We start from the raw sequence: 25,346 nt of genomic DNA, 5'->3' as shown, positions 1-25,346 counted from the left end.
ACTGTATGTAACAGTGATTAGTATAATGTAACGGTAGACAGATGAGGAATGTGAATATGTAGTTTAACTTTAAGGAGCGTTACTACTGGAACCATTTTTTGTACAAATATATATATATATATATGTATTGATTTACCTGTTAAAAAAATTAAGCAAAAAATTTATTATCAGGTAGATCAGCTCCTGACAGACATGTTAACAGGTCAGTTTAACTTTTATTAAATTCATTCATTCATTCATTTATTCATTCATTCATTCATTCATTCATTTTATTTTCTTTTTTTTTTGTAATTCAGTTTTTTTTATTTCCGATAGTGAGAATATACAATTTTTACAATCAGATAACAAAATACTTTTAACAGATATAACCCCATATATATTTCCCACCCCCCCACCCCATTATACGCACATCAGGAAACACAGAATAACTATAGTTTAGACCAATCTGTTAGATAATTTCCATTAAGTTGTCATCCGTAGCATCAGATGAGGGTTAAGTGTCCAAGATTTCTTTGACGTTGCATATGTAGATTTTCCATGCCGTAAGAATGTCCACTTTGGCATGGTTGATCCGTGCTGATGACAGTTCCAGATATAGTATTTCCAATAATGAATGTAGCCAGTGCTTAACTGAGAGATCATGAGGAGGTTTCCACCTTTGTACCAACATTTTCTTTGTAGCAGTTGAAGCAGCTAACCAAAATTTACGGACCTTTGCATTTAAGGGAAATTGAGAGTTATCATTCAATAGTAACAGTATAGGGTCTTTGGGGAAACAAATTTTTGTAACTTTAAATAAAATGTCCAGTACCGAATCCCAAAGTTTTTGAACCTCCGGACATTCCCACATCATATGTAAAAAGGTATCTGGACGCTGTGGTTCACAGAACTTACAATATGGATCTGGAGATAAACCTATGATATGTCGTATACGTGTGGTTAAATATGCCCTGTGGATAGTTTTAAAATGAATAAACTGGTGATTAGGGTTTGTGGAAGCGTGGAATGTATTATGCCATACAGTTTCCCAATCGATAGTTGTATTGGGTCGAGACATATCAGATAGCCATAGTCTTTCTTTTGAGAAACTATGTGCATTAATATTAGAAAGACAGCAGTAGAGATAGGAAACAGTTCCTTTTCTTGGAGCATTATATATCCATTTCACAATTGGGTGGGTATGAAGATCCTTACCCCATGGTGTCTTATGAGCCTTTAGTGCTGCCCTTATTTTAAAATATATAAAAAGAGTGTTGGGAGATATATTAAATTTGTTAACCAGCTCTTGAAAATCTAAAATAGATTTTTCTCCATTTATGTCTTTTAGTGTTAGAATACCTTTATTGGCCCATGATGGTTGATTAAAAGGTTGTCTACCAGAAAGTAGGTTCACATTGTGCCACAGAGGAGAATGATTATGCCAGGTGGTTCTGGAAGGAAAATAAGTTTCTACCTTTTTAAAAATTTGGAGGGTATAGGATAAAATAGGTCCATAGCGCAATATACATTTCCTATGGTTAAAGCCTGAGAACAGAAAGTCTTGCAGACGTGTTGGAAAAATAAGGTCTTTTTCTATTTCTTTCCAAGAACATTGCATATCAGGTTCGAACCATTTCACAACTGAGAGCAGAATAAATGACCAGTGGTATAATTTGAAGTTAGGGCAGGCCCATCCACCCTCTGTTTTGTTTTTTTGGAGAGTGGACCATTTTACACGGGGACGTTTTCCATTCCAAACAAATTTGTTTAAAATTGAGTCTAACTTTTTCCAATAGTTTGGAGGTGGAGGGAGGGGAAGCATGGAGCTTATGAAATTAATTCTGGGCAAGATATTCATTTTTATTGTTGAAATTCTGGCGGGTGGTGATGAGGGTAGGCGCATCCATCTCTGGATATCAGCCTCAACCTTACTGTAAATTGACATATAGTTTATTTTAGGTATGAGTTGTAAGGTTGGGCTCAGCTCAATTCCTAAATATTTGACTTTTGTTGATATTTTTATATTAGTATTATTAGTAACATTATGGCCAATTGGATTAAGGGGCATCAGAACTGATTTAGAGTAGTTTATTTTGAAACCAGAAATTCTTCCAAATTCATTTAAAGCTGTGAGGGCATTGGGTAGTGAATTTTGTAAATCTGATAGAAATAGAAGTATGTCATCAGCATATAAAGAGATAGAATGGACAGATGAGCCTAACTGAATTGGGGTAATGTTTTTACATTGTCTAATAAATTGAGCCAGTGGTTCTATTGATAGATTAAACAAAAGAGGAGAGAGAGGGCAACCCTGTTTTGTTCCCCTCTTAATACAAAAAGTGTCTGAAATAATTCCCACTGTAGTTACTCTAGCCAAGGGGTTAGAGTATAGAGTTTGAATCATCTTAATGAATTGATCGCCAAAATTAAAGTTTTTCAGTGTGTACCATAAATAGCCCCATTCCAAGCGATCAAAGGCTTTTTCCGCATCTATAAGGAGGAGGCCACTAGGTTTTTTCAACTTTCCTGATTCAGCTATAACGTGTAGTACTCTGCGGACATTATCTGAAGCTAAACGTCCTGTTATAAAACCAGCTTGGTCTGGATGAATTAATTTACTTATTACTGATTGTAGACGCTTGGCGATAACTTTAGCATAAATTTTTATATCTTCATTAATCAGAGAAATAGGTCTATAGTTGGAACATTCAAAAAGATCTTTTTCGGGTTTAGGTAAAACAGTAATTAAAGCAGTATTAAGATCTTTATGAAAATGGCCTTTGGTTATGGCCTTGTTTATTGTTTGTAGCCAAATGTGTCCCAGTAAGTCCCATAGTACTAGATATAATTCGCCAGGGATGCCGTCAATACCTGGAGATTTCCCTGTATGTAAATCCCTAACTGCATTATGTAATTCATCTAGAGTTATTTCTGAATCTAGGTTGTCAGCATCTTCCTTAGAAAGTTTTGTTAAGTTTAAAGACTCAAAAATTTTTTCTAAATGATCCGTGTTAGTTTGTATTTCTGAAGAGTATAATTTTTCAAAAAACTTCTTAAATGTTTTGTTAATATCTGAGGGGTTTGAGGTGAGAACCTGTTCAGAGTTTTTTATTGCATTTATATTAAAGCGTTGCTCATGTTTTTTTAAAGTGAGTGCAAGGAGTCGGCTCGGTTTGCTTCCATCTATGTAGTATTTATGTTTTGTGATGTGCATCAAGTATTCGGTTCTTTGTCTTAGCAGGTCATTAAGTGTAGCTCTTTCTACCTTTAATTTTTGTTGTGTTTCTGTTGCAAATTTCTTTTCTAATTCCCGCTCCAATTCTCCACACCTTTTTTCTAATGATGATATTTGTTGGAGGTAATTCTTTTTAAGCCTTGCAGAAAAACTAATTGCATTATTTCTTAAAAAACCTTTAATAAAGGCCCAAAACATGTCTTGGTTGGAAACAGAATTTTGATTAATGCTAATAAATTCAGTTAATTCTGATCTCAGTTGTGAAATATATTCCTCGTTTTTGAGTAAAAGAGTATTGAATCTCCATCTAGAGGGTTTGGTCAGTGTACTAAATTGCAGCGATGTTGTTATTGCATTGTGGTCAGAAATACTTTGTGGTAGAAATTCAATGTTCTTTACACATGAAAATATCATAGGAGATAGTAAGATGTAGTCTATTCTTGAATAGGATTTATGTCTTGGTGAGAAGTAAGTGTATTCTTTCACATTAGGGTTGAGCAACCTCCAGGTGTCACTCACGTTTAGGTCTTTAGTAAACCAATTTAATGCTTTTGAAGACTGGGGTTGTATCATTGGGATTGAAGGATTTGATCGATCTAAAACGGTGTCCATTACCGTGTTCATGTCTCCTCCAATAATAAGTGAATATTCATTATAGGCTAAAAGAGTTTTTGTAATGTCTGGGAAAAAAAGAGCATCATAAGAGTTTGGGGCATAAATATTGACAAACATTAGCTTCTTTCCTCCTATATTAGTACAACAATATGCCATTCTACCATTATTGTCTGATCCTAAATTTTCAATACTGAAAGTATGATTTCTTTTAAATAATATTGCCACCCCTCTCTTTTTAGAGTTATAACCTGAAGATACTATAGGAATATAGTGTTTGTTTTGTAATCGCTGGACATCTGCTATCCTTAGATGGGTTTCTTGGATAAGTGCAACGTCTATGTTTTTCCTGCGAAGATAATCTAAAAATTTAGTCCGTTTACTAGGAGAGTTTAACCCTCTGACGTTAAGAGACATAATATTCAAATTAACCATAATCTCTGAACATAAAGCTTTCACAAATAAACATGTAAAGATTGTAGTAGTAGGTGCAATTTAAACATAGAAATTTCGTGGATATATATGAAAAGAATATAAAAATTTCTGCGTATTTTATTCCTGAGTGCCCCACCCTTTCCCTAACCCCCTCAATAACGAGCGTCTGTGGCGATCGCGAGGCAATGTCTTAACACTATTCGCCTTCCAGTACCTCCTTGATATTAAACAGCTGAGGAACGTTACAACCATCAGTGTATCAGCATCAACTCTATTTAAACATGTAACAAGTTTTGAATTCGGGCTGTTCCAATCTTAAACCAAGAAACTTAGCCCCCACCTTGTCGACAAAAAAAAAAATAAATAAATAAATAAAGTAATAAAAATAAATAAATAAATAAAAAATAATAAAATAAATAACTAAAATAAATAAATAACATAACAAATAATAGTAAAAATATATATAATAATAAAATAAATAGTATTAAATAAATAAAATTAGTATCATGAATATCTAACCTTAACTTTAAATACCAATAAAACAAAATAATAATATTAATAGTAATAGTTGTTTACCGTATAATTTGGCCATTTAGGGGGCTAAGAAATGTTTCTAATCATGTCATTTAAGTGTTGATAAGTCCAATATTGTCTCCTTAATCGGTTTCCTCCATTGCCTCCTGGAGCTGAGGATATAAAGACCTGCGAGCCGGCGCTGACGTTGTTCGCTCCAGTCCCTCGATGTATTTCTCGGCTTCATCCGGCGTCTCAAACGAGTATTTTTGGCCTTTGAATGAGACTTTCAGTGTTGCTGGGTAAATTAGAAAAGTTTCCGCACCTTTTTGTTGGAGTTTGGATCTGACGGCCGAGAACGCTTTTCTCTTCTGTGCGGTCGCGGCGCTGTAATCTGCATAGAATTCCAGACGCGCTCCTCCGGGTAGTGTGGGCTTTGCTTTACGTGCACCTTGAAGTATGGCCTGCCTGTCCGGATAACGAAGGAGTCGAAAGATCATCGCTCGTGATCTGTTTGAGTTAGAATTCGAGTAGACTCGATGAGCTCTGTCAATCTCTATTGGATTTGAACGCCCTGACAGGTCCGGGATCCATTTAGGGAGCGTTTTCTGAAGGAAGCCGATAGGGTCGTCTCCTTCCATTCCCGCAGGTAAGTTGACCAGACGGATATTGTTGCGTCGTGAGCGATCTTCCAAATCCGTGCATTTTCGTTGTATTTGGTCAAGCTGAGACAAGCAATGATTAGTATCTTTTTTAGTTTTGCGAAGGTTTCCTTGTAGATCATCTACTTTTGATGTTATCGACGCCATGTTCTTACCCAGAGAGCCTATTTCTTCTTTTATAGCTCGAAGAACAGTTCCATTTTCATTAATGTAGTCATTGAAAGGAGCAAGAGCGGACTTTATTGCCTCTGTTAACATGCCGAAGACCATTTCACGCAAGGCTTCCTGCTGCGCTTCGATTGCATGGCTGACGATGGAGGCCACGTCGTCATCAAGCGTTTTTAGTCGTTTGTTTCCTGTAGCTTGTTTTTGAGGAGACATCGTCTTTTTACTAGTTGCCATTCTTTAGAAAGAGTTGATGTTCTATTTTAATTAGGAATTTATCCTCAATTTGAAGAAAAAAATGTTATAATCGGAGGTATTTGTAAGGAGCTCAGTGCCGAGCAGCCATCTTGCAGCGCGCGCCACCGGAAGTCTGTACTCACTTTCCTGTTGGGGGCTGGACTACGGCATTTCTGTATGTATTTGCTGCTATTTTCAGTAAAGATGACGTTAAATTTTGCAACAACATCCTTCAAATCACTAAAAGAGTGAGAGAACTTCTGCGAAACACTATGATCTCTCGAATGCCAGAACATATGAGCGACGAGGATGAGATTCCAACCCACGCGTGCAAAGCACAGTGGATTAGCAGTCCATCGCCTTAACCACTCGGCCACCACGTCACATATTTTTCTTTTTCTCTGGTGGAGGCCGGACTGTACCACATATTTGTATATGTATGTTTCTGCAACTATTTTCGGTAAGAAGACTTTCAGTTTTGCCGTATGAACGAGAGAGCAAATGAATGACAAAAATGGGATTCGATGGACTCGGCCACCCCGTCATGTATGTACTCACTTTCCTGTTGGGGGCTGGACTACGGCATTTCTGTATGTATTTGCTGCTATTTTCGGTAAAGATGACGTTAAATTTTGCAACAACATCCTTCAAAACGGTAAGAGCGTGCGAGTAAAACACCTTCCACGGAAGCACCGGCCTCTTTCAAACGCCAGAGAATTTGATCGACAAGGATGGGATTTGATGGACTCTTTCACCTCGTCATGTATGTACTCACTTTCATGATGGGGGCTGGACTATGGCATATATGTTTGTATTTGCAGCTATTTTCGATAAAGATGACGTTAAATTTTGCAACAACATCCTTCAAAACGCTAAAAGAGTGAGAGTATAAGTACTTCTACAGAAACACCATGATCACTAGAATGCCAGAACATATGAACGAGGAGGATGGGATTCGAACCCACACGTGCAGAGAACAATGGATTAGCAGTCCATCGCCTTAACCACTCGGCCACCTCGTCACGTACTTTCCTTCTTCTCTGGTGGAGGCCGGACTGTGGCACATAATTGTAAATGTATGTTTCTGCAACTATTTTCGGTCAGATGAATTTCAGTTTTGCCGTATGATCGACAGAGCAAATGAACGACAAAAATGGGATTCGATGGACTCGGCCACCCCGTCATGTATGTACTCACTTTCCTGTTGGGGGCTGGACTACGGCATTTCTGTATGTATTTGCTGCTATTTTCGGAAAAGATGATGTTAAATTTTGCAACAACATCCTTCAAAACGATAAGAGCGTGCGAGTAAAACACCTTCCACGGAAGCACCGCCCTCTTTTAAACGCCAGAGAATTTGAACGATAAGGATGGGATTTGATGGACTCTTTCACCTCGTCATGTATGTACTCACTTTCATGATGGCGGCTGGACTATGGCATATATGTTTGTATTTGCAGCTATTTTCGATAAAGTTGACAAAATTTTGCAACAACATCCTTCAAAACGCTAAAAGAGTGAGAGAACTTCTACAGAAAGACCAAGATCTCTTGAATGCCATAATATGTGAGCGACGAGGATGGGATTCGAACCCACGCGTGCAGAGCACAATGGATTAGCAGTCCATCGCCTTAACCACTCGGCCACCTCGTCATGTATTTTCTTTCTTCTCTGGTTGAGGCCGGACTGTACCACATATTTGTATATGTATGTTTCTGCAACTATTTTCGATAAGAAGACTTTCAGTTTTGCCGTATGAACGAGAGAGCAAATGAACGACAAAAATGGGATTCGATGGACTCGGCCACCCCGTCATGTATGTACTCACTTTCCTGTTGGGGGCTGGACTACGGCATTTTTGTATGTATTTGCTGCTATTTTCGGTAAAGATGACGTTAAATTTTGCAACAACATCCTTCAAAACGATAAGAGCGTGCGAGTAAAACACCTTCCACGGAAGCACCGGCCTCTTTCAAACGCCAGAGCATTTGAATGACAAGGATGGGATTCGATGGACTCTTCCACCTCGTCATGTATGTACTCACTTTCATGATGGGGGCTGGACTATGGCATATATGTTTGTATTTGCAGCTATTTTCGATAAAGTTGATATAAAATATTGCAACAACATCCTTCAAAACGCTAAAAAAGTGAGAGAATTTCTACAGAAACACAATGATCTCTCGAATGCCAGAACATATGAGCGACGAGGATGGGATTCGAACCCACGCGTGCAGAGCACAATGGATTAGCAGTCCATCGCCTTAACCACTCGGCCACCTCATCATGTATCATCCTTTTTCTCTGGTGGAGGCCGGACTGTGGCACATATTTGTATATGTATGTTTCTGCAACTATTTTCGGTAAGAAGACTTTCAGTTTTGCCGTATGAACGAGAGAACAAATGAACGACAAAAATGGGATTTGATGGACTCAGCCACCCCGTCATGTATGTATTCACTTACCTGTTGGGGGCTGGACTACGGCATTTCTGTATGTATTTGCTGCTATTTTCGGTAAAGATGACGTTAAATTTTGCAACAACATCCTTCAAAACAATAAGAGCGTGCGAGTAAAACACCTTCCACGGAAGAACCGGCCTCTTTCGAACGCCAGAGCATTTGAACGACAAGGATGGGATTCGATGGACTCTTCCATCTCGTCATGTATGTACTCACTTTCATGATGGGGGCTGGACTATGGCATATATGTTTGTATTTGCAGCTATTTTCGATAAAGATGACATAAAATTTTGCAACAACATCCTTCAAATCACTAAAAGAGTGAGAGTAAAAGAACTTCTACAAAAACACCATGATCTCTCGAATGCCAGAACATATCGGCGACGAGGATGGGAATCGAACCCACGCGTGCAAAGCACAATGGATTAGCAGTCCATCTCCTTAGACACTCTGCCACCTCGTCATGCATTTTGTTTTTTCTCTGGTGGAGGCCGGACTGTACCACATATTTGTATATGTATGTTTCTGCAACTATTGTCGGTAAGATGACTTTCAGTTTTGCCGTATGAACGAGAGAGCAAATGAACGACAAAAATGGGATTCGATGGACTCGGCCACCCCGTCATGTATGTACTCACTTTCCTGTTGGGGGCTGGACTACGGCATTTCTGTATGTATTTGCTGCTATTTTCGGTAAAGATGACGTTAAATTTCGCAACAACATCCTTCAAAACGATAAGAGCGTGCGAGTAAAACACCTTCCATGGAAGCACCGGCCTCTTTCGAACGCCAGAGCATTTGAACGACAAGGATGGGATTCGATGGACTCTTCCACCTCGTCATGTATGTACTCACTTTCATGATGGGGGCTGGACTATGGCATATATGTTTGTATTTGCAGCTACTTTCGATAAAGTTGACATAAAATTTTGCAACAACATCCTTCAAAACGCTTAAAGTGTGAGAGAAGTTCTACGGAAACACCATGATCTCTCGAATGCCAGAACATATGAGCGACGAGGATGGGATTCGAACCCACGCATGCAAAGCACAATGGATTAGCAGTCCATCACCTTAACCACTCGGCCACCTCGTCATGTATCATGCTTTTTCTCTGGTGGAGGCCGGACTGTACCACATATTGGTATATGTATGTTTCTGCAACTATTTTCGGTAAGAAGACTTTCAGTTTTGCCGTATGAACGAGAGAACAAATGAACGACAAAAATGGGATTCGATGGACTCGGCCACCCCGTCATGTATGTACTCACTTTCCTGTTGGGGGCTGGACTACGGCATTTTTGTATGTATTTGCTGCTATTTTCAGTAAAGATGACGTAAAATTTTGCAACAACATTCTTCAAAACGATAAGAGCGTGAGAGTAAAACACCTTACACGGAAGCACCGGCCTCTTTCAAATGCCAGAGTATTTGAACAACAAGGATGGGATTCGATGGACCCTTCCACCTCGTCATGTATGTACTCACTTTCATGATGGGGGCTGGACTATGGCATATATGTTTCTATTTGCAGCTATTTTCGATAAAGATGACGTTAAATTTTGCAACAACATCCTTCAAAACGCTAAAAGAGTGAGAGTAAAAGTACTTCTACAGAAACACAATGATCTCTCAAATGCCAGAACATATGAGCGAGGAGGATGGGATTCGAACCCTCACGTGCAGAGCACAATGGATTAGTAGTACATCGCCTTAACCACTCGGCCACCTCGTCACGTATTTTCCTTCTTCTCTGGTGGAGGCCGGACTGTGGCACATAATTGTAAATGTATGTTTCTTCAACTATTTTCGGTCAGATGACTTTCAGTTTTGCCGTATGATCGACAGAGCAAATGAACGACAAAAATGGGATTTGATGGATTCGGCCACCCCGTCATGTATGTACTCGCTTTCCTGTTGGGGGCTGGACTATGGCATTTCTGTATGTATTTGCTGCTATTTTCGGTAAAGATGATGTTAAATTTTGCAACAACATCCTTCAAAATGATAAGAGCGTGCGAGTAAAACACCTTCCACGGAAGCACCGCCCTCTTTTAAACGCCAGAGAATTTGAACGACAAGGATGGGATTTGATGGACTCTTTCACCTCGTCATGTATGTACTCACTTTCATGATGGGGGCTGGACTATGGCATATATGTTTGTATTTGCAGCTATTTTCGATAAAGTTGACATAAAATTTTGCAACAACATCCTTCAAAACGCTAAAAGAGTGAGAGAACTTCTACAGAAAGACCATGATCTCTTGAATGCCATAAAATATGAGCGACGAGGATGGGATTCGAACCCACGCGTGCAGAGCACAATGGATTAGCAGTCCATCGCCTTAACCACTCGGCCACCTCGTAATGTATTTTCCTTCTTCTCTGTTGGAGGTGGACTGTGGCACATAATTGTAAATGTATGTTTCTGCAACTATTTTCGGTAAGATGACTTTCAGTTTTGCCGTATGAACGACAGAGCAAATGAACGACAAAAATGGGATTCGATGGACTCGGCCACCCCGTCATGTATGTACTCACTTGCCTGTTGGGGGCTGGACTATGGCATTTCTGTATGTATTTGCTGCTATTTTCGGTAAAGATGACGTTAAATTTTGCAACAACATCCTTCAAAACGATAAGAGCGTGCGAGTAAAACACCTTCCACGGAAGCACCGGCCTCTTTCAAACGCCAGAGCATTTGAACGACAAGGATGGGATTCGATGGACTCTTCCTCTTCGTCATGTATGTACTCACTTTCATGATGGGGGCAGGACTATGGCATATATGTTTGTATTTGCAGCTCTTTTTTTATAAAGATGACATTAAATTTTGCAACAACATCCTTCAAACCGCTAAGAGAGTGATAGTAAAACAACTTCTACAGAAACACCATTCTATCGAATGCCAGAACATGTTAGCAATGAGTATGGGATTCAGACACACGTGTGCAAAGCACAATGGACTAGCAGTCAATCGCCTTAACCACTCGCCAACTCGTCTCGTATACACCTTTTTCTCTGGTGGAGGCCAGACTGTGGCACATATTTGTAAATGTATGTTTGTGCAACTATTTTCGATAAGATGACTTTTAGTTTTGCCATATGAACGACAAAAATGGGATTCGATGGACTCGGCCACCTCGTCATGTATATACTCCCTTTCCTGATGGGGGCTGGACTATAGCATTTCTGTATGTATTTGCAGCTCTTTTCAGTAAAGATGACATGAATTTTTACAATAACATTCTTTAAAACGATAAGAGCGTGCAAGTAAAACACCTTTCACAAAAGCACCGGCCTCTTTCAAACGCCAAAGCATTTGAACGACAAGGATGGGATTCGATGGACTTGGCCACTTCGTAATAAAATTTTGCAACAACATCCTTCAAAATGCTAAGAGAGTGAGAGTAAAACAAGTTCCACAGAAGCACCAAGCTCTCTCGAATGCCAGGACATATTAGCGACGAGGATGGGATTTAAAGAGCACAATGGATTAGCAATGCCAGCTGCTAAAGGATTGTCCATCAATATTTCACAAATGTTGAAGATGAGGGCCAATCGGAGCGATTCGGTCCAACATTGTAGCCAATCATGTTGCAGCATCTCAACATTTGCAGCCAATCGCGGACCGTAATTCTCAACATTTTCAACATTTGACCAATCAGAGTCATGGCAATGTTAAAGCTGGGGAAGGAACCGTTCTAAGATTCACCGCTATGTGTGCAGTCAAACAGGTTAGTCAGATGTCAATCAATTTTACGAACTGAGCCGAAGGTACACGAAGGAATAACAGGGTCATCTGGAGGCGGGTCAGAGGTCAAAAAAGTTCCTTGACCTTCAGTGATTTTCGACAAACAGCATCATTCGACAGAGCACAGCATCGTTTTGTTTAAAGTTCAGGATTTTTTTTCTGATAGTGATTTCTTAAAAAAGATAAGAAAATCTACATAATTGCACGTTATTAATGTTTTAGTGTGTTGTAATTCAAATTTGGATACTTTAATCTAAAACCGTTTAATTTATAGGAGAAAAAATGTCTGAAAAATTCCACAAAGCCATGTCAGACGCTGACTGGATTTCACATCTGAAAAAGTTTGCCAGCACAGGAGTTTGGCCATCAGATGAGGGCAACAGGAACAGGCCAGCTCCTCAATAAATAAGTGGCTTGAGATTTATCAAAGGGTGTGTATTTCGTTTACATGATATAATGTTTGTTGAAATTTGCTTAACTTGTTAGGCTTCAGTACATTCAGTACAGTATCTATGTAAAATATGTCATACTTGTTTTTAAATAATAATGTGTTTTAAAATGCATGTATTTTGAGATTTACGTCGAATAATTAACTATAGTTTGACCATTTATGAGAGAGATTTTAAAAGGTGGGGGAATGGATTATGAATGTACAATACAGCATGTGGTTTTAAGGCCTGGAATGTTCCTGTCCAGTTCCTCTTATTTTTTTTCTTATAGAGGTAAAGTTGGTTTTATATTTGGATATTCAGACATTCTCCTCAATAAAATCATTTCAGAATTTTTTTTTTGCAAATTCTAAATAGGAAAATCATATTAGCAGACATCGATTAATGATTATCAAAGTACAGCATTGTTCACAGTGAATTAGATAAGTGTTGATATTGTTTTCAAATCATACTTGCATGCTAATTTCAAACGAATATTCAAAGTAATATGGTGAACAATATAGAGACTTCTAAATGAGCAAATGTGCGAATATAAAACCAACTTTACCTCTATCTTTTTCTTTTCGTTTTTGGAGATACAAACTGTACAATTACATATTAGATAAATATTACACACATTCTAGAAACAGTGTTAAATTAATTTACAGAGCTATTTTGTGCTTTATTAAAGGAGTCATTGAGTTAAAATTATTTATTCTATTTTTCATGATTTTTTTCAGATTGAGAAATGCCCATTGCAGTCTCGTGGACAGTGGACCTTGCACTCAAAAAAATGATATGTTGGCTTTAATTAACTTTTTTATGTCAACAGGTTCCACGTAACCGAGTTAAGTTACCTTAAAGAACGAATATTCATTTGAGTGAACTTAAGCTAGTTACATAAAGGTAAGGTAATGTTGTTTAGTTCAATCAACACAACATTTATAATTAACTTTAATTTATTTACACTGCTAAAAAAATCCTTTAAATTTACTGAAAAATACCGGCAGTGGTTGCCAGGAATTTTCTGTAAAAATACGGAAGTTTTATAGGACTGTTTTTACTGAATTTACAGAAAATAACCATATTTTATCAACTGATACAATGCTTAGTTCCCAAAAACCTAGTTTAGCTCACAAAAACGTAGTCATTTAATCCACTAATGTGTTCATGTATGTATAATTAGCAAACAGATTTTCCCTGTATTTGTAACTACACAGTTACTTTTAAACAAAAGAATATGCAGCACAACATCAGCTATCCTTAGTTTATATTGGACTTGCACACAGATGCTACTATCCTCCACAACGGTGCACCATAATAGTTCAATTTATTCTATTTCACTTGTTGGTTTCTAAATTTATTCAACATTTTATTTAATTTGTTAATTTTTGTATTTTTTTCTGTTAATATTTCACATTTAATTTTTTAGATTTTTTTATTCCATGTTCATTACTGTTTTGTTGACCATTGTTAAATAAATATTGCATTTATAAATGACTGGTCCTTGACTTTTATATCCCCTTTGTGTCGGTTTCTGTTTGTATTTAACATTTTATTTACATTGTTTATATTGTTAATACTATATTATTAATAACTAATTTATTATTTTTACATTTCCTACTCTATATTCATTACTGTTCTGTTGACAATTGTTAGACAAATAATGCATATATAAATAACTGACTACTCCCTGACTTTTAATTCTATACACTGTAGCTCTATGACATTTCTATAGATCATTTGTACATTAAAATACAGAACAATAATAACCATAAGCATAAGAGTGTGTGTGTGTGCACGTGCATGTTTGTGTGAGAAAGAGAGTGTGTGTGAGAGAGAGTTTATGTGCATGTGTGTGTGTGTGACATATGCGTGCGTGTCTGTGTGTGAGTGTGTGTGCATGTGTGAAAGAGAGAGAGCATGTGTGCGTGTGTGAAAGAGAGAGAGCATGTGTGTGTGTGTGTGTGTGTGTTTTCCAGAGATGGGTTGCGGCTGGAAAGGCATCTGCTGTGTAAAAACTTGCTGGATAAGTTGGCGGTTCATCCCGCTGTGGCAACCTCGGACTCTTGGTCCTCCATAATCATCACGCTTAAGACTAATCATGCGTACAATTCAGGCTTAAATGTGAATAAATTATATTTTAAACATTTAATAAAATAACAGTTATTTAAAAATGCAATAACATTTTAGTGAGCAGAATAAGCTTATTATAAAATATTCCAAACTTTTTACTGTGGCTGTATATTATAGTTATTACTACTATTTGTTGTGCAACATTTTTTTTTACATGGGTGGAAACCTTTGTTGAACCCACCTGTTTCTGATGTTTGCTGGGGAGCGATTCTGAATGTCTGGCAACTGTGCAGAGCTAAAAAAAAAAATAAATAAAAAATCACTGTATTAAGTAGCTTGAGGGGGCATGTGGTACATTGTCCAGTGGCACCCAGAGCTTCAGCTTCTCTGTACATGTTGTCGGTGGAGCTGGTGGTACTGCTGGTGCTGGTTGTGGCCAAATCATAGTGGGAACTATAGTAAAAGTTCAGTGGGATCTGAGGTAACAGGAGGATATTCTATTGATGGAGCAGGTGGAAGGAGTGGCTTTGGTGCTGGTTCAGATTCCTCGTCATCTCATCAAATTAAACGGAAACTTGTTTAAATAAATTATAATCGCATTTGACTTTTTTTTTCACTTGAAATGACGATCTTTTTGCTAAATTAAAATAATTCAACCCATTCTTTAAACAGGGTTTTGCTTGTCACCCTAAAGAGTTTTACACAATTATTAATGTTATTCCTAAAAACATCACAGTATTGATCAGAGGTTTTCTTTCACACTATTCTGTAATGTTCGCTCTTCCATCTTTATTTTTAGAGATCCAATATGTAATAAGTTTTAAATGAATATTCTTATTTAAAGGCTTCATCCTAATCAGCTCAGACCTCGTTTATTTTAAAAGAATTTAATTCACAGGAATTAGAAAAATAAGAACAAGTTACATTTCTTTTTTAATTCTCCCCAAAATTAAAGAACTTCAGTTTAAATGATTAATAATGTGTATCCATCAAAATAATTCCTGAGATTAAAATTTGATACTGAGGAGAACTTGCCAATTTTGTGAAAGTTATTGAAAACACTGAGCATATTTTCTACAACTGCATATACTCATGTTCATAACTTATAAAAACGTCGACAGATTCTGTCTGGCCCTACTCATGACACATAATACAGAATGTCTCATGTCAATATCCATGTAAACCCTTTTTACAATAAACAAGTTAAATTTGGTGTAACTAAAACAAATTGTACACAGCATTACCTGGTTAACAACCTTTTATGCTTTGCAAAACATTCTTCATTTGTAAATGCAGGTTTTTGGACCTTCTTTTAAAGTGTGATTTTGAGATTATTAGACTCATGAAAGGCCTAATAAAAGTATCCTCTTTCAATTTTTATTTTGCTCACCTATCATTGCTGGTTAGTATATATATATCATCTGTTGTAATTGGCAAATGGCATTGTGTAGTCTGATCAGGGCTTTATGGAGTCTGCATCAGTCTCTCACTGTCATTGCAAGTTCACACCAGCCGAGTTTAGGTGGACTTTCATTCACCAGCAAGTTTTGTAAAATTGCAGACAAAAGCCCAAAATTGGGGGCAAATCTGTGTTTGTTCAAGGGAGTGAAAATCAAACAATGTGAATGATCAAAAACACAATCTCCCCAAACATTTTCTCCTCTCTAATCTTTTAAATTCTCCTTTCAGAGCCGACCATTTGATTGCAGTGTGCAATGTGCACAAAATTGGTTCTCAGTTCATAATAACTTGAAACACATACAGAGTTATTTTGCTTTCTTGCAAAGAAGTAGAAACTCTCACAACCTGGTACATCTTCACCCCTCTTCAGTTATTGAGTTAAAATCTTCAAGTTCAAAGGGTTTCATTGCAGTAACTTGAGATCTATTCAAGAGTTCACACTTGTCCCGAGATGCTATTCCATGCTTTACTGGGTGAGAGCCTTAAGCTCTGCTGGACAAGGCCTCATTTTTTCTCTCCATTGTGAAGCTTCATGTGATTGATGAGGGTTCTTTTATGTTTTAAGACCCTTCCACACTCACTGCATCGAAAACGCTCTCCTAAGTGAGTCTTCATGTGTTGCTTGATGGAGTCTTTGCATGTGAGACTCTTTCCACACTGATCACATGTGAACACTGTGGTTCCAGTGTGACCATTCATGTGATTCATGAGGCTAGGTTTGGTTGTGAAGCTCTTTCCACAATGAGCACATGCAAACGGCTTCTGTCCGGTGTGAGTTATCATGTGGTGTTTGAGTGAGCCTTTATGTGGGAACCTTTTACCACACTCTGTGCATGTGTAAGGTTTCTCTCCAGTGTGAATCCTCATGTGGATGGTAAGGTTTTGTTTTTGAGAAAAACCTTTCCCACACTGTGTGCAAATAAAGCTTCTCTCTCCAGTGTGAGTTCTCATGTGGACTTCAAGGTTGCCATTTTGCTTACAACTTTTTCTACACTGAGGGCAAGAGTAAGGCTTCTCTCCAGTGTGAATTCTTCTGTGCACTGCCAAGTTTCCTGTAGAATAGAAGCTTTTTCCACACTGTTGGCATGCACTGTAAAAAATTGCTGTTAAAAAACGGTCAGATTCTATGGTAAAATAATGTTTTTTCACTAAAACAGTAATATTCTGTTAAAACAGTGCTTTCTGGGTAACATTTTTGTTTTCGAGAAAGTAAACAACTGCAGAAAACTGTGAGCTAACAGAGTTCTGATTCGATGTTTTGAAGTCTCTGTTTAAAATCACACTTTGTGCCCTTGTTCACTATTTCATACACTAGTTAACTAATATAGTTCACCTGACTATATTGAGTGAATTCAGACACTGATGAACACCTGCTGTTAATAATTACAATTACTGAAGAAAATAAACAAGAAATACAAACAGTGACTTGAGTTACAACATTAAATAAAATAAAATCAAATAAAACAGCTTCAGTCTCAGCAGAGGATCATTAAACAACTCCACAAACAACAGCAGACACACTTATTACTGACTGATTTGACGTCCATACAATTCTCATTGAGATCCAACAGAAATTAAGGTGTTTTTTGTGTCACCGTAATGGAGTGAGGGGCTGATTTAGTTGGGCTCTTCACCCTTGAACTCATTTAAGAAGACTTTCCAACTGCTGTAATGCAGAGTTTACAAATCATTTGTACTATACCAATAAAGTTGGGAAGTCAATAAATAGAGAAATCTATTTGTCTGAAATTAGTTCTGATAAATGTGTTGGTATAAATCTGGAAGAAGGGCCTCATGCAATAGATTTTATGCTTAGTTGCAGGTATTAATTTAATTAATGAGAAGTGGAAACAGCAAAGATACCTCTGTAATTACTTAACAGTTAAGAAATAACATACAAAAACAGTTCAGTTATGACAAATACACACTCAGACCTCATGAATCTGACCTTGTATCTCAACAATGGTAACATCTCAAATGTTTCATGCTGCAATGCATGCTGGGAGTGGCACAATACAAATATCCCAGCATGCATTGCGCTATAAATAAATTTTGTATAATGGTCTCACAGTTTTCTTTATTTGTGTTTGATTCTGCTGTTGTTTATGTTTCGACTTTCAGTTGCCTGTTTGTGAGTTAAACTGTTAATTTTGTTAGTTGTCACCATTATTGAGGTTCATATGCTGATTATTGATGTCTCTTTGAGTGCAATTTACACCATAGAGCAGTGTTAATGTCCAAGATATTCTTAAAAACTTCCAGAAATCATTGCCATATATAGACATATAATGTAAAACAATAGATTTAACATTGAATAGCAGCAATAAATTATATTATACTAAATGAGAACAGACTCTGCCATTTAATAGCAACATGAACATCACCAGATCTTATTTAGGTTTTTGACTGGTTTGCCACAACAAAGGAGCTTTTTAAACAAAGTTCTTAACAATTGCAGCAGCCAAGATATATAAATGTTAAAAATGACAGGGCTAAGAGCCCAACTAAAGCAAACTCTGTTCTCCATGATGGTGACATAAAACTTTAACTTTTTCTCAAGAAGAACTTTAGTAAATGTTATACAAAAATACATGTATTAAGTAATAAGTGTAGCTGGTGATGATGTTTGTAGAGTTGTTTAATCATCCGCTGATCATTTAAATGATTTAATCATTTGTTGTTCTTCAGGTTATTTCATAATAAAGCTGTGACTAAAGTTTTGTATGTTCTGTTCTTGTTTTTTCCCTTCAGTATTTCTTCATTTGTTCATTGTTAATCCTCAATTATCATTTAATTAGTCAGTTAATTAATGAATTTACTTCAGCTTTGCTACATGTTTCTTGAACACTCAGTAGTGTGGACACTTCAATAAAAACTGAAGTATTTGCTCTGGGGTTTAAAGGGTTAAAGGTGTGAGAGGTAAAAACAGTGTAAAAATGTATTTTAACAGTAATATACTGTTAATTTACACTACGGAAATAGACTGTAAAAAAACAGTATATTGCTGGCAACCACAGCTGCCAGTAGATTACTGTTAAATCAAGGAAAAAACAGTATTTTACTGTAAAACCTGAAGCTAATTTCTTCTGTCTGTCACCGTTGTGGATGAGAGTAGTGCCAGTGTATGAGTTAAAGATGAACAATGAACTGCTGATGTTATTCTGCATGTTTCTCTATTTAAAGATAGTGGCTGTTTAGTTGCTGATGCAGTCAGAATCTCTCTGGTAGTTCCAGATTTACATGTATGTGTGCTGTTGTGAAAAATAGGACATTAGAGTTAAACCGAACTTTTCTAATTAACTAAAATAAGTTATCATTATAAGTATGCTTCTAAGCATGTATAGCACATTACTTCATAAACTCATTCAGCAGTTGACCAAGTTGAGGCAGTTGCTTTCAGTGAGCAAAATGAGTTCACTTGAGTATTGTGTAAATCAATGTAGTCCATGTATTTTTACAGCAACATACTGTAAAATAACAGTACATTGCTGGCAACTGCAGCTGCCAGTATTTTACTGTTTTTTAACGGGACAATTTTTAACAGTGTGTGTACGGCCTCTCTCCAGAGTGAATTCTCATGTGCACTTTTAAGTTTCCTGTATTATAGAAGCTTTTTCCACACTGTTTGCAGGTGTAAGGTTTCTTTCGAGTGTGAACATCAAGGTTTGGCTTTTGACTGAAACTCTTTCTACTCTGTTTACAGCTGAAATTACACCTAGACTTGGATTTCCGAGGTCTTCCACGTGATGAAGTCTTTTTAGTCACTGTGGGTTTTTCATCAGTCGTTATTTCTTGTTGTTTATCTTCCAATTCATTCCATTGATGTGTCTCTTCTTTCAGCACCATCAGGTCTTAAAAAAGAACAAAAAAGTGAACTTTAGTATGAAGGCTTAAAGTGGCAAGCATGAAATCAATGTTTACCCTAAATACTAAAATGAGCTAACCATTTACTCTCCATCAGGTGGTTTTAAACATTTCCTTTTTCTGGAACACAAAGTAAGCCAGCGTTTTTATCACAATATCTTATTTTGTGTTCAACAGAATTAAGAAACTCATCAAGGTTTAAAACCGCACAATGGAAAGTAAATGGTGAGGCTATTTTCATTTCTGTGTCAGAAATACCTTTAAAGGCTTTCTATTATGAACCTTTTTTATAAGATGTGAAGTAAGTCTTTAATGTTTCCAGAATGTGTCTGAGGTTTCAGCTCAAAATCAGATCATATACCTTGCAGAATATTTCATTTTGGAGGTCAGAGGAAAACCAAGCTCTTTTTGTGCCTGTGGCTTTAAAAGCAAATGATCAAATGCACTCGCTCTAGATTACTCATGTTGTTTTTCCTCATGTGCATCTCTTTCTTGGAAAACCTGATTGACACAAATCCTGTATGTTCATAGCAAGCGCGCATAATTCAGCTTATATTATTGAGTTTGCATTATTGTATATAACTTATGCAAATGTTTCCCGGAACTATTTTGCAGCTGGACAGGTATCCGCTGTTTAAAACATATGCTGGATAAGTTGGTGGTTCATTCCACTGTGGCGACCCCTGATGAATAAAGGGACTAAGCCGAAGGAAAATGAATGAATGAACTTGTGCAAATGCTTAATGCCATGTTTGCTGTAAACTGGAGTGATGAGAAGATGACAAACTTTGCTACTTGTTTTCATTCATTTGTACTTTTGTCTTTGTTTTCTTGCCTTTGTGCATGTACTGAGGCTTAGCTGAAGAACTATATCAGTGGTTCCCAACCTTTTTCTTTGGGGCCCCCCCCATAAACATATACAAACATTGGAGCCCCCCCACCATATAAATACGCACGCACGCACACACATATGTACTGTATATATATATATATATATATATATATATATATATATATATATATATATATATATATATATATATGTGTGTGTGTGTTTGTGTAATATTAATATATAGTAATATGTATAGAAAATATGAATTAATCAGTTTTAAAATTTAGGTAGGCTTTGTCATACTGTCTAATCTTTTTCTTCGCCTCTGAAGAATCACTGCATTGACGTTTGTCTGCCATTTTTGTTTTGATTTTGCCTTTACGATACGTTGACAAGCAGATTGCGCGAGTAAGCAAAATTTAAATAATTATTTTAAGTTATTTATTTAAATTATTTTCACTATTATATTGGAATTTTAAGCATGTGTTTAGATTATTTTTTATTTTTTGGGCTGCTCGATTTTGGGAAAAATCATAATCACGATTATTTTGGTCATAATTGTAATCACGATTATTCAAAACCATTGCCAGTTAAGGTCAAAATTATTAGCGCTCCTGAGATTTTTTTTTTTTTAATAAATATTTCCCAAATTATGTTTAACAGAGCATAGAATTTTAACAGTATTTCCTACAATATTTTTTCTTCTATTTGTTTTATTTTAGCTAGAATAAAAGCAGGTTTAAATATTTTGAAACCAATTTAAGGTCAATATTATTAGCCCCCTTAAGCAATATATATTTTTGATTGTCTGCAGAATAAACTACCGTTATAATGACTTGCCTTGTTACTCTAATTAAGCCTTTGAACTGCACTTTAATCTGAATGCTTGTATTTTGAAAAATATCTAGTAAAATATTATGTGGTGTCATTATAGCAAAGACAAAAAGAAATCAGTAATTAGAATGAGATATCAAAACTATTATGTTCAGAAATAAGTTAATAAAATATTCTTTCCATGAAACAGAAATTGGGCAGGAAAAGGTTTGCTAATTTTCAAGAAGGCTAATAATTCTGACTTCAACTGTATACATACAGTTATTTTCCACCCTGCAAAGGAAAGAGAAATAAATACAATAGAATAAATATATGAAACAAACTGTGCTTTAAGCATCTTCACTGTAAGAAAAAGACTTTAGCTACAGCAGTCCTTCAGTCAAGAGCAGCGAGAGTTTTCTCGTTATGTTTGTTTAATAATGATAAAAACAGCCGGCAGAAGGATTATAGCACGCTGTATCTTTAATGGTTTCTCTTTCACGTCTTTTGATCCTCAACTCGTTTGTTTATTATACAAATGAGGGTTAGTGTAAATAATCACTAAACACCGCGTTTTGACACCTATTTGACCATTAAAGCGCTCACGTTAAGATGACTTTAGATGTCTGCTACTTATCCTCTCCCGCGCCCCCCCCTGTGAACTCTGGCGCCCCCCTTAGGGGGGCGCGGACCCCAGGTTGGGAACCACTGACCTATATGATGACATTTTATACCCGACAAGATGCAGAAATGCCATTTAAAAAAAAGGTTATCTGCTTTTTGTCCAATCGGGGACAGTGACAACGTAAATATACAAATAATAATGTTAACTCGGGGTTTGCGAATATAAACTGTCTGTTAATGAACACCCAGGATTATTTTATAACCCCAGGTATAGCATGAGCAGTGTGAAACGTATTTACAGGTAACCCAGGATTCTGTTTATCCAGGGTTAGAATGACCCAGGGTTAACAATTTCAAGTGTGAAAATTCCTACTAATACTCAGCATCAGCTTTCAGAATAAGTGTAGTACAACGACAAACAGCGACGTACAAAAATTCTCCATCATGTCATAGTGACCTGATCTCATTTGCTATTGATTTAAAACTTACAACTTAGTTGCCTATTGGAGAAATGACATGGAATTATAAACGGCTATACATGTTCATGACTATACATACAAAGAAAAATAATAAAATAGGAAAATATGACTTTGCAACATCAAGCAGCATTAGGCATGTGCCAGTATAAGATTCTGACAGTATGATAAGCTTGAATAAAAATATCATGGTTTTAAGGTACTGTGATTACTGCTCTAAAATATATTCTTTTTAAATGTCTGGATAAAAAACAATGAGATGGATTGATGGTGATTGTGTGGGTTTGGGCCAGATTGGGTAGAAAAACATGAATCTTAATTTAAGACCAAAGGAAAAATGAAGACTAGTTTATAAAAGATTTAAGACCTACAGCAAAATATTTCAGTAAATTTAAGACTTTTTAAGGCCTAAAATTTTGATTTTGGAATTTAAGACATTTTAAGACTCCACGAAAACCCTCTTTAAACACAATAGCCCTGGTAATTAGTTATTATAATACGGATGACATATGCAAACATATTCCTGTCTTTCAATGAGTGCTTATGTGCATTTAGGAGAACTAGGCAGCACACTCAGAGCTGCAAGATGGATTTAATTTAGTGTTCTTATTATTAAAATATATCTGAATGAAAGGCGAGGGAGTGGCGCAGTAGGTAGTGCTGTCGCCTAACAGCAAGAAGGTCGCTGGGTCGAACCTCAGCTTAGTTGGCATTTCTGTGTGGAGTTTGCATGTTCTCTCTGACTTCGTGTGGATTTTCTCCGGGTGCTCCGGTTTCCCCCACAGTTCAAAGACATGCGGTACAGGTGAATTGGGTAGGCTAAATCAGGGGTTGTCAAACTGTGGGTCACAGTGAACAAAGGTGGGTCGCGCAACGTCACATGGCTGCAGCAAATTTTAGATTGCGGTGAATCAAAACCAGTACGATTGACGACAATAACTCAAAAACCTCTCACCCTAAAATATCTAAAGTGTGTTTCCTACAATAAGACAAAGCTGGTTATGTTTTACAGCTGTCTTTGTCTCTTTTTTTCGCTTTAAATTATGAGCACTGATCCGTTTCAGCCCTTGCAATCTGCGTTTAGCCGGTAGATCTCGCGCTCTCAGTTGAGCTCTCAGTAAGGGACCGTCGGAAAAGTGATTTTTTTTTTTTTGCTCTGTTCTGCGTGTTTTATTTTAAACACTACTAATTTTCTCTTAAATGAGCAAACAGTTACTAAAGTAGTCGAATGCTTTATTGTAGATCATTACATTCTTACATTAACACCTCTGTTATCAAACAAAACACAATGAGAGATTCATTTGTTGCTTTTCACTAAATAACTATAGTAACTTTAATCAATATGCAAATACAATTAAAAGTTAAATAGATTTTATAGCTTTATTTAATTTCTGTATAGGCCATTGATTTTAATAGGCTAAACTTTTTTATTTTATTGTCAATATTTTCTAATTTTTGCTATATATTCAATAATTTGAAGCTATTTGTTGTCCCATATTTTTACATCCCAACGTTGACAGATTTCTAATGAATGAATAGCTATAGTGCTATCTGTTTTAATCTCACCTAATGTTATGAAAGGGCATAAATGTTATGGAAAATAGTAATAGTAATGTAACTACCCCCATCATTCCTTCCTCAAGCAAATGTGTAAATATTAGATCAATTCAGCTATAACGTTAATTGCATTGGCATATTTATCTGACATTTTCCCAGCTTGTAGTAGTAGATGAAAAAGCTATTTAGTTTCTTATGACTACACTAGCAGTGGATGCAGTTTACTGCGATGTTACGGGGCTTGATCATAATCAAGGGGCTTGATCAAAGGTTAATCATATTCTCTTCTAAAAAAAAAGAAGAGTATCTTTTTCAATAAAATATGATCACAGTTACAGCCAGCATCCCACAAAAAGCACTTTGAGCCTCATTTTGTGCATATCAAATCGCAAAATCCAAAAAGCCACACACCATATATTTTTAACTGCTTTGAATGGATACAATTTTTATTACCCATTTTTTCATATTAAAATATTATGGTGGGTCTTGAGATTTAATTACTTGCCTAGATGGGTCCCGGAATAAAAAAGTTTGGGAATCCCTGGGCTAAACTGTCCATAGTGTTTGAGTGTGTGTGTGTGGATGTTTCCCAGAGATGGGTTGCGGCTGGAAGGGCATCTGCTGCGTAAAAACTAGCTGGATAAGTTGGCGGTTCTTTCCACTGTGGCGACCCCAGATTAATAAAGGGACTAAGCCGACAAGAAAATGAATGAATACATGAATGAATGAATATCTGAATGAGGATCAAATGACTGAGATGGTCTTTAAGGCCCCGTTTACACTGATGCGTTTTAAAATGAAAACGCATCAGTGTAAACGGGGCCTTAAAGACCAACTCAGTCATTTGAAGTTTTGCTATGGTTACGCCATCCGTCCACACTACGCTGGAGTTTTTGAGTGCCGAAAACGGAGCATTTTAGAAAAGCTGAAGAGGCCGTTTTCATTCTAAAACACTGCTTCTCCAGTGTGGATGGGGGAAAACGAAGACACATAGTTCCGTCCTGCATTCTCTTCTTGTAAATTCAGACTTCTCAAGTTTGATCAAGGCTGCAGTCTCTTCTTCTCAGTTTGATATGGAAAACAGACTACCGAGGACACGGGTAAATCTTCACAGGGAACAGTGTACTTTATAACTTCATTCACATCACCATGGTTACGTT

General features: G+C 36.8%; 3 protein-coding genes and 7 non-coding genes across 10 annotated transcripts in view; 2 read left to right on the top strand and 8 right to left on the bottom strand.

The window, feature by feature from the left end:
- Nucleotides 1–25,346, top strand: part of LOC137491106 (uncharacterized) — a 1,257,671-nt gene that overhangs the window by 164,654 nt on the left and 1,067,671 nt on the right. The window lies entirely within an intron of this gene.
- LOC101884655 (uncharacterized) overlaps nucleotides 1–25,346 on the top strand; it is a 108,639-nt gene that overhangs the window by 1,665 nt on the left and 81,628 nt on the right. The window lies entirely within an intron of this gene.
- On the bottom strand, nucleotides 6,140–6,221 carry trnas-gcu (transfer RNA serine (anticodon GCU)). The gene has a single exon. It is a non-coding gene; the product is annotated as a tRNA-Ser (tRNA).
- Nucleotides 6,779–6,860, bottom strand: trnas-gcu (transfer RNA serine (anticodon GCU)). The gene has a single exon. It is a non-coding gene; the product is annotated as a tRNA-Ser (tRNA).
- On the bottom strand, nucleotides 7,410–7,491 carry trnas-gcu (transfer RNA serine (anticodon GCU)). Its single transcript has one exon. It is a non-coding gene; the product is annotated as a tRNA-Ser (tRNA).
- Nucleotides 8,043–8,124, bottom strand: trnas-gcu (transfer RNA serine (anticodon GCU)). The gene has a single exon. It is a non-coding gene; the product is annotated as a tRNA-Ser (tRNA).
- On the bottom strand, nucleotides 9,315–9,396 carry trnas-gcu (transfer RNA serine (anticodon GCU)). Its single transcript has one exon. It is a non-coding gene; the product is annotated as a tRNA-Ser (tRNA).
- On the bottom strand, nucleotides 9,954–10,035 carry trnas-acu (transfer RNA serine (anticodon ACU)). Its single transcript has one exon. It is a non-coding gene; the product is annotated as a tRNA-Ser (tRNA).
- trnas-gcu (transfer RNA serine (anticodon GCU)) lies at nucleotides 10,587–10,668 on the bottom strand. Its single transcript has one exon. It is a non-coding gene; the product is annotated as a tRNA-Ser (tRNA).
- LOC137491442 (uncharacterized) lies at nucleotides 14,847–24,882 on the bottom strand. Its single transcript, XM_073948919.1, has 3 exons — nucleotides 22,243–24,882; nucleotides 19,574–20,751; nucleotides 14,847–17,110 (listed from the first exon to the last, which is right to left on the bottom strand). Exons 2-3 carry the CDS (start codon nucleotides 19,864–19,866, stop codon nucleotides 16,525–16,527), a joined length of 879 nt encoding a protein of 292 aa, XP_073805020.1. The 5' UTR covers nucleotides 19,867–20,751; nucleotides 22,243–24,882; the 3' UTR covers nucleotides 14,847–16,524.

This window comes from Danio rerio, chromosome 4 (assembly GCF_049306965.1).
Source record: "Danio rerio strain Tuebingen ecotype United States chromosome 4, GRCz12tu, whole genome shotgun sequence".
NCBI classification, from domain to species: Eukaryota; Metazoa; Chordata; class Actinopteri; order Cypriniformes; family Danionidae; genus Danio; species Danio rerio.
This window is presented reverse-complemented; position numbering and strand designations above follow the sequence as displayed.